Here is a 9,755-nt window from a genome sequence, read left to right as displayed (position 1 = left end):
TCAAAAATGAACATCCGGTACTGCATACTTTAAGCAAAATGCACCATGTCACATAGTTAAAGTTATCTAAGTGAGTTCAGTGTTTTTTAGCAGTCTTTTCAGTTTCTAGATCTGAAGCCAGTAAAACAAAATATTTACACGTTGCAGAATAATATATAATTAATAATAATTAATAATAATAATTCACAGCATAAAACTACACCTGAAAATATTTTCTTCCTCAGCAGATTTACAGAGAGTGTGAGGTTTTTTCTGAAATTGCTGACATTTAATTGAAAACGTATTTCTCTAATCCAGTCTGTGGTTGAGTCCATAGTTCTAAGATTAGAAATCTACTTGCTGTTTGCCCATGCAATAACAAAGATCCTCTAAACCACCAAACTCAAATAAAAACATACCCTATCTTGGTTAATATAAGATGGCTGATAAGCTTCTCAACCATCATCAACATCAAGAACAGACTGCCTAAAAAACACTGTGTTAGAAAAATGATCTGGATCTTTTTAGCAAAGCAGTATCAGACTTTATGTGATGGGTACACGTCCTGTCACTCTTTGCTGCCACCTATTGCACAACTGATAAATAACAAGATTGGCAAAAGAAATAAGCACCAGACATACATTATGTAAAGGGAACAGCTTTGCATGCAAAAATAACTGTCGCAATTATATAAACCTTTTAAACATTTCTAAACACACCTTTTAATCTTATATAACTCAGACTACCAAAACTTCAGCATATCCGATTAGAGTATGTTTTGCATAAATCATGTGATTCCTTCAAGAATAGTAAAACAGACCTATACACATTTCTGTCACAACATGTCTCTGGAGATTAGGTAACCTAAAGTCTAAATGGCGTTTGAACTTTTGTCCAGTTGATACAGTTGTTTGTAGGATTGCCTCAGTGCTGTGCAGTCAAATGTCAATGTTTGCATTTGTATTTTCCCATAAATCATGATGGTTTCAGGACGGCTGGGAAATTACAGGCATTCATTTGTTTCTGTTTTGCAAATTCTTTTAGTTCACACTCACAAAAAAATGATGATCATTATTATTTGTATGATCATATTTACAATCGTAGTAAGTCGTACACAGATTGTAGTTTGGAACAATCAAACTATTTTTCGTAATTTGTAACAATTTGTAAGAATTCGCTACTCTTACAGACTTACCAAAATGTATAAGATTAGAAGTTATTATATTACAAAAATAACTCATCAATGGTAAATTGGTCATTATTTTTCAGTGACATTTTATGCTTTACAGCTTGGGTGAAATGGGGAAACAAATACTTTTAAAAAATTGCGGACGAACCCAACTCTACAGCAAATGACATGGAATAAGTAAAGTAAGCAGAAGCACTTTTTTCTCTTGACATAATTTCTGGGTTTGCTCATATTCGATCCAGTATTTCAGATCCAGGTCAATTATTAACAGTGGGTCCAATAGCCAGATACTAAAAGCAACACACACAAACAGACAGCAGTAGCTCAGCAGAAGTCCTGACCATCCACCGAGTCTCACAATGAGGACGCTAACTGTTGTTCTGTTGGTATTTTGCTTTCAACAATCTATTGGAATGAGTGTGGGAGGTAACAGGTATGTATTCATTCTCTTACATTGTGTATTATATACACAATTATTATATGTATCAGGGTATACAGGATGTTGGAGTTATGATTATTTGGAGATAATCGTAAGCAACATAAAATGGTACATTTTACCACAAATTTGTTTGATTTTGATTATTTTGATTATTTTAGAAACATTTAGAAAAATCTGTCTACTCAGACATATATGTGTGTAGTAAAATCAAACAGCTATCCTGTTTTTTAATTATTACACCTGAAAACAGCTCAAACTATAATAAAAATAAAAATTGAATAGATATTTTATTGCTGCCAAAAAAACTCTGTATCTCCATTTAAAAAAATTGAAATCTGGTTCTTTACAATGTGTCCCAATTACATGTTAAAAAGATTAATAGAAATGTTGCCAAATGGCTAAATAAAATGTTTTTCTGATGAATTTCACTGAAAGTTACAAAGGTTTTTGCTTCTCCTGTAAAGTTATCATATTAGTGATAAGCAACAATTGTTTGTGAATCAGTTTGTGTGTGAATTATATTGACTTAAAAATTCTAAAATTTAAGCAATCAAATCATCACTTTGTGCATTTATACAAACATAAATATGCTATTGCAATGTACTCTAATATATACAGAATATTTATATTTTTTTTGTTCTGATGTAATGTGTTTAAACTTCGAAACATTTTATCATTTATAACAATAATAGCAAAACTACTCTGTCCTTTAAGGCAAGGGTCCAGGAGGGAGGTCCGTGAGGTCGATGCCCCAGCACCTATTGACTGTAAAATGTCTGCATGGTCTGCGTGGGCGGAATGTGATCCCTGCACTAAAACAATGGTAAAGTGACCACCAACACAAAAACACACATAATTAACTAAACTCAAGTCCACTTCCACAAAGTTATTGCAGTAATTTTATTGCAGCATATTTAAATATACATATTTTATGATATTTAAATAAATAAATACAAAAATTGCAAACATTCTTATTGGTTCATTCATTATAAAATTTCACACAATGTAAAGACTACTAGTTTTGTGACATGAACAGTCTACTGTTAAGTAACAATGAACTGTTTCCTGCATCTCCTGTTAATAATACATTCAATTTCAGGAACTGTTTTATTTTGGCATGATTGGATTACCAGTTTTTCCTCAGTTGGTTTAGCTTTTCACTAAACCTGTAGTTTAAAAAGCACTTAGTTAAATTGCTTGTATCACATTGTACTTTGTAACAGTTTTCTAAATGTAATAAATGCTCTTCAGTGTCACCATTGTTGCACAGAGGCTAAAGCACTCTAAAGGGCATTTTTTATTGTAATATTATTGTGTTACACATGCTGTCAGAGCGAAATCAATCATAACATTTGATGTCACATTTGAATATGTTACCAGGTTTGTGTTACCAGGTTTAGATATAATAATAAATATTGTGTTTGTTTGGGGGGTATAGAGACGTTCCAGAGGCATTGAAACGTTTGGGCAGTTTGGAGGTCGAAAGTGTATAGAGCCTATTGGAGAGAAAAAGCCCTGTGTACCAACAACTGAATGTCAACAGGACCCCCCACCTGTCTGCAAAAGCACTGAGTTCCAGTGTGAATCAGGTAATTAACACACTAAAAACACTTTTTATTTCATTTTACTGTAGATTACTATATGATATAGTGTGAGAAAACACATTTCGAAATTACCAACAGAAAATGTATTGAGGAAAGTGTGATGACCGGGTAGTTTATACAATAAAATTTCCACTACTAGTTAATTATATTAGCCTCATAACTCCACTGTCAGAAACCCCAGACTCCCAGCTTACACTTTTTGGTTTCTAAAATGTTTTCTGAACATTACCATTACCATTCTTAGGACGTTTAATCTCACGTTTTCTGGATGTTCATTTTGGTAATGTCACTGCAACATCAATTGTGTCAATGTTTTGGAAATTATAATTTTTATTACTAAATAATGTTAGTATCCATCTAGCTGGGAATGTTATATAAAAAATAACGTGATTCAAATCATAATTAAGTGTATAAAAAATTAAAATAAAATGAAAAGTATTTCTTGAAAAAAATCAGTTTTGAGACAACCCATATCCTGCCATGAACTTCACTACTACACTACTGTAATTTTAATCATTTTGATATATTTTGTTAAATATAATAATATTTCATAATTTATGCTATTTGCTAAAGAGAAAAAGTAATCTAATTCAAATACAGATTTTCAGATGCATTTTTAATTCAGCTCATGAATAATAAGTGTGGTAATATATATCTGATATCTTAAATATGTGAACAACACTAATAACCTGTTTATATACCAGGTTTTTATAGATTTTTTTTTTTTACTGAATAGATGTTTTGTAAAAAGTACATATTATATTTCACAAATGTAGGGAGTAGAAGTAAAAGTATTTGAGTAAAGTTCAGATACTAAGATTTTTTTTTTTGAAATATGCAGTCCAAGTACGGTAAAAATATTTACGCATTGTTATTTTCTATTTATGCTTGCCTGTCTCACCAAATTTGGTGTATAAAGCAAATGATGTACATTGAAACTTTATTAAATTATTTTACTTAAACCAAACACACTGCTTTAGCTTCAATTATCATTTAATCAATTATGATTATCCTACACAATGATTCACTTTTTGAACTTGCTGTCCATTCACAGGGGTGTGTATTAAACAAAGGCTGGTATGCAATGGAGATAATGACTGTGGTGACTTTTCTGATGAAGAAGAGTGTGAAAAGATTCGTGCTCCATGTGGGAACACTCCTGTGACGGAGTCAGATATTGGCCGAGCTGCAGGATATGGGTCAGAAGCTCTAAGTAATCTTACAAAAGTGGATAAAAATGAGCATGAACAACATTAAACTGAACCTTAACGATATGAAATATGAAACTGTAAATGAAACTACAACATCAGAATAAACAAATGAAGTATTAGGAAACAAAGAGATTCATTTAAAATGAAAATTAAAACTGGATCACTGCTTTCTGCCGACAGCATCAACATTCTGGGCTCTGGCCCTCGCATGAACCCTTTCAATAATAAAGTTTATAACGGTATGTGTGAGCGAGTCAAGGACCCGTCCACCCTGCAGTACAACAGATTACCCTGGAATGTTGCTGTACTTAACTTTGAGGTGAGTCTATATGGCATTTAGATCACAGATAACAAAGATAATTTCAAATATTACAAACAGTTAACTGGCCTAAGGCATATGCATGAATGTAAGTGTATTACTACCAAAATGATGCAAATAATAATTATTATTATTATTATTATTGTATGATAACTGTACCTGTTATTATAACTTTAATGTATTAATAATAAATACAAATCTTAAGTTATTAAAAGTGCATACAATTATTTTCTAAAAAATAAAATTAACTCCAGTTATATAAAGTGTCAATTTATGCTAGAATGTATTAGCTTAAACATAATTTCTTTAAAACAAATAAATAATATTTAAAATAAGTCAGACATCAGCACTGTCAAAGCTACACTTAAAATCTACTAAACCTAAAAAGTATTTTAAAAACTTCTAATAACTTGTTGCATGTATTCAATAAAAGCAAAGTTAAATAATCATGTTTCTTTCTATCTGAAGACTCTGGTAGAGGAGTCCAGTTCTAAAGAGATGTATGAAGACACCCACTCCTTGATCAAAGAGCTGACAGAAGAGGTCACCAGCAAAACCTCCTTGGGACTGTCTTTCAAGTTCACACCCACTGAGAACCTGAATGACTCGTTCAGCGTCTCAACTGGATTTAACACTGCAACTGACAATTCAAACATAGTTAAAACCATCACTGAGGACAAAACCATCAAGGTAAGAAATGTGCCTGGAGTGTTCAACTGGATTTTAGCTGAGGGGTGAACCGCCCGCTCAATAATTCACATAAAAGTCTATCTTAAAAATTGTAGCTGTTAAATTGAGATTAACATTAAGAGTTAATACACTCCTCCATCACAAAGTAGTGCAGTAAAATAAATCTCGGCTTGTATTCCTGTGGTTGCCATAGGAATTGTATTGTCCAAAAACTGGATTAGTTTATTAGACCTGAGGAATGTGACCAAATGTAATTAGGAACTAACAATAATGATTAGAAATTTGTCTTGACAAGAATTTTCAAAACGAAAAAGTGGTGAAACTTCCAAAGTGAAAACAGATTTCCACAAAGTAAAATCAATTAAATTAAAATATATGATGTTTAAAATGATTGCATAAATGTTCACCCCTTTGTACACTGACTCAATTCAACACATTTTACTACCAAGTGTATATGCATGTGGTTAAACTCTTATTATGATACCATCATGGCTTTGAATTAGTGTTTTTGATGTTTTTTTCACACTGGCCATTTTGCAGGGCAAGACTTTCTTAAGGATGAAAGGCAAAGTGCAACTTGGAACATATAGGCTGAGGACACGCAACCTGGAGGTATCAGAGACATTCCTGGATGATGTGGATGCACTGCCTATCAAATATGAAAAGGGGCAGTATTTTGGTTTCATGGAGGATTATGGAACCCATTATACCAAGAATGGTAGATCCGGAGGAGAATATGACCTTGTATATGTGCTCAACAGTGAGATAATGAGTAAAAAGAGTAAGTACAAATTTCTCCATATGTTTCGGCCAGTCTTTGATGATTAAGTGTAATGGCTTATCTTTAAATCTATTCAGAGATAGATGGTAGTGTAGATTAAAGGTAGGAATCTCATGCCCTGTGCTGGTAAGCTAGCTTGTTAACTAGCTCTTGACCAGAATAGGATGTTTTATCTGAATGACCAGCTGGATTTTTTAGCAGACATTCTCAAGTTTTGACCAAAATGTAGCCTCGAACAGCCATTTACTACTAAATGTCTTTTCTGGATTTCAGGGGTAAAAGAGACCACAGTGAAGGGTTGCTTGAAAATTGGGTTTAACGCTAATATCCAGATTATTAACGCCACTCTAGGACAGTTTGATCCAGGGGTACAGTCTACACCAAAAGATGACTGCAAAGTAATGACAGAGAAGGACGAAGGTATGTGCATGTCCAGGGTTTCTCTGTCTCTTTCTATCAGTTCATGTTAAACCATAAAACCCACTTTTTGATCTTTTGCTAGCTTTCTTGTTTATTGCATATTTGCATCTTTAGATTTTTACCAAGAATTTTATCAAATGCAAAAAGATGGAAAAAAATTAAGAGAGCACTTAAGTTTCTGAATCATTTCCTCTGATTTTGCTATTTATAGGTATATGTTTGAGTAAAATAAACATTGTTGTTTTATTCTATAAACTGCAGAACACATTTCAAATAAAAATATTGTCATTTAGAGCATTTATTTACAGAAAATGAGAAATGCCTGAAATAACAAAAAAATGCAGAGCTTTCAGATAATGCAAAGAAAACAAGTTCATATTCTGTTCATAACCATTGTTCTTTTTTTGCCTTTTTTATGTGAACAACTTTTTTACATCATAAACTGTGCTTTATTTAGAATTATATTTCGTAACTTATGAAGGCACTTATAAAATAAGTGATTTTTCCCAAAAAGCAAAGATGATTGAAATATTGTATTTCATTGGAAGGGCTCAGTCTTGTTTATTCATCATGACTGATGCCAAACATACTTGGACCCAACCCAACTGGCTTATGGCTTCATAATAATATTTAATTTACTCTAAAAATCTTGAAATATAACTCAAAAAATGTCAAAATACACAAAGTATAAAAAAAAATTCCATTGCTTTTTTGTTATCATTAAATGAGCGAAAGACTTTAAGTTAATGTCTTAAATGTGATTGAATTTTCCATGTGATTGTAAATGAGTCAATGTGTCAACAGGGAGTGGTGAAAATAAGGCGATTATTGATAAAGTGATAAGCTCAGTGAAAGGGGGCTCCCCTCAGTCTGCAGCAGCCCTGAAGTCTCAGCTCAGTAAAGAAGGGATGCTGGACTGGCAGCACTTCGCAGAGTGGGCGAGGTCAATCGGAGACCTGCCTGCCCTGATCTACAGTGAGGTAAACACATCCTCTTACGAGCAGTAATTTTTAATCTAGGATTAAAAAACATGAAGTTGCATTTCCTGCTGTTTCTGTACTTCTCTTTTAACAGTCTTCTCAGGATCATGTATGATATAAAATTTTAACATGTAGCTATTGTACAGTAATGTAGGACTAATGACTGTGCCTGTGTTGGCAGCCGGAACCCATCTACAACGCAATCCCTCTGACCTTCCCTGATGCCCTTCCAAGGAGAGAGAACCTGCAGAGGGCGCTGCACGAGTACATGGCCGAATACAGTGTGTGCAAGTGCCAGCCATGCAAGAATGGAGGCACTGTGGCTCAGGTGGATGGTCAATGTGTGTGCCTGTGCCCGGTGCAGTTTGAAGGCATTGCCTGCCAAATCCTCCGCCATGAGCTAATGAAAGGTATGTGAGCAGCAGGCCGTGGAATGTCCGCAGTTTCTGGTGTGTACGTGTAAAGCATTAAGCCTTTTGAAGATTTTTGATTACATTTTTGAAACCTTAATAGCTGGTATGTCAGTAAAGTATACTTATTAAAATACATAATATTAGTTGTACACTACCAGTCAAAGGTTTTAAACCACCCCCACTTTTTCTGTTTTTGCAATTTTAAGCTCTTAAGATCCAATGAATAACCTACATTTGTACAAAACCCACTGAACATAAATGGTAAAAAAAAACAGTACATGTCCAAAAAAAATAATAAAACATTAAAAAATATATATGTGTGAAAGAAAGGGGAGGGTGCTTTTATGAAACAAATAATTGGTAAATAAACTGAGCTTTGGAAATGTATGCAACTAGACTTTTATCATAATAACTTATAACACAAAAAACTCTAACTATTAAAAATGTAAGTCCTTTAGAGGTCTTATAAATACAGCATGCAGTAAGTATTGTTTCCAACAGCTTCAGAAACAAATAATTTGTTGGACCCTGAAGAAAACTGATACAGGATGAGGTCTGACTGATCCATATGGCAACACCTTTATTTATTTTCATTAGAATATATTAAGTATTAGGTGTATGTCAATAAAGCAAACAGTCAATCTGAAGGTTCTGTATATCAGTCAATATCTGATCACTAAAATAAGCTAAAGCACACAATACATTCTAATGCGATTGTATATTAAAAATATTCTGAGATACATTTTTCTAACTTAGTTGACTAGTAACAGTTTGGAATTTCAAAAAAGGGAAAGCTGTTTCATGACTTTGTTCCTGCAATGTACATATGTCATGTCCAGTCACTCATTCTGTCTAAGCTGATTGATACATTAATTGATCAGTCCAAAAATCAGTCAAATATTTTAAAATATATATACTTAATTTTATAAATATTTTTTCTATCTTTCCTTATTTAGATAATAGCAAGCCTGTTCAGCAGGAGGGCAACTGGGCCTGCTGGTCAGCCTGGTCCAGCTGCAGTGGTGGACGCCGCACCCGTAAACGCAGCTGCAACGCAGGTACCACTGCAGGAGCCACCTGCAAAGGAGACACAGTCAGCGAGGATTATTGTTAATGCAGCTGTCTAAACACACACACACTGATAAACAGCATACCCTTCGATTTTCACAGTTGAATATTTCTTAATAAAACAATGGTCTGTCCGGAATAAAATTGTTCTCATTATTTTTTGACACCGGTTAAAAAAGCAAACCTATTTTAAGTCAATTAACTACAATTTTAGATCTTTATTTTCTGTAAACCATTGTTTGTGTTTTTAGACACACAAGTTTCTATATATAAAAAATAAGAATATGGATCGAACTGGCAATTAAAACGTTAATTTAGTAAATCTCAGTTAGTGTCACCCTTATTGTCATTATACTAGAGGTCACATGACTGAAGTCTATTAATCATCTTCTCCTAAGAAAGGCGTGACGTTGTGCACAGCTGTGAAATGTTTATTTTATTATGTGCATTAGCAAATAAACAGTATGTTCAAGTAAACCATGTCTGGTGTACAGATATATTATGAGAAATCTAGTGAACACCATCTCAGATGTTACAGTTTAGTAGTCAGTTCTTGGAGATGATGTGAAATAGGGAAAATGGGCAGATAATAAGTTACTTTCACAAGGGTTAAATCGTGATGAACAGATGACTGCATCAAAGGCCCTTTAAAACCCCAGACA

At 33.4% G+C, this 9,755-nt stretch overlaps 1 protein-coding gene across 1 annotated transcript; it reads left to right on the top strand.

Annotated features, from left to right (window-relative positions):
- Window positions 1-1,477: 1,477 nt before the first annotated feature.
- Window positions 1,478-9,570, top strand: c9 (complement component 9). The gene is made up of 11 exons (XM_007256997.4): window positions 1,478-1,601; window positions 2,322-2,430; window positions 3,046-3,196; window positions 4,266-4,410; window positions 4,603-4,741; window positions 5,210-5,431; window positions 5,972-6,212; window positions 6,486-6,632; window positions 7,437-7,612; window positions 7,794-8,022; window positions 8,982-9,570. The coding sequence occupies exons 1-11, from the start codon at window positions 1,528-1,530 to the stop codon at window positions 9,137-9,139; spliced, it is 1,791 nt and encodes a 596-aa protein (XP_007257059.3). The 5' UTR covers window positions 1,478-1,527; the 3' UTR covers window positions 9,140-9,570.
- Window positions 9,571-9,755: the final 185 nt, after the last annotated feature.

The sequence above is a fragment of the Astyanax mexicanus genome, chromosome 1 (genome assembly GCF_023375975.1).
Source record: "Astyanax mexicanus isolate ESR-SI-001 chromosome 1, AstMex3_surface, whole genome shotgun sequence".
Taxonomy (NCBI): domain Eukaryota; kingdom Metazoa; phylum Chordata; class Actinopteri; order Characiformes; family Acestrorhamphidae; genus Astyanax; species Astyanax mexicanus.
This window is presented reverse-complemented; position numbering and strand designations above follow the sequence as displayed.

Excerpts from the sequence above, each read along its gene's own strand:
- c9 (XM_007256997.4), top strand. The coding sequence starts at position 1,528 with ATGAGGACGCTAACTGTTGTTCTGTTGGTATTTTGCTTTCAACAATCT. Across the intron at positions 4,411-4,602 it reads GGCCGAGCTGCAGGATATGG|CATCAACATTCTGGGCTCTG; the intron begins GTCAGAAGCTCT and ends TTCTGCCGACAG. Across the intron at positions 4,742-5,209 it reads TTGCTGTACTTAACTTTGAG|ACTCTGGTAGAGGAGTCCAG; the intron begins GTGAGTCTATAT and ends TTCTATCTGAAG.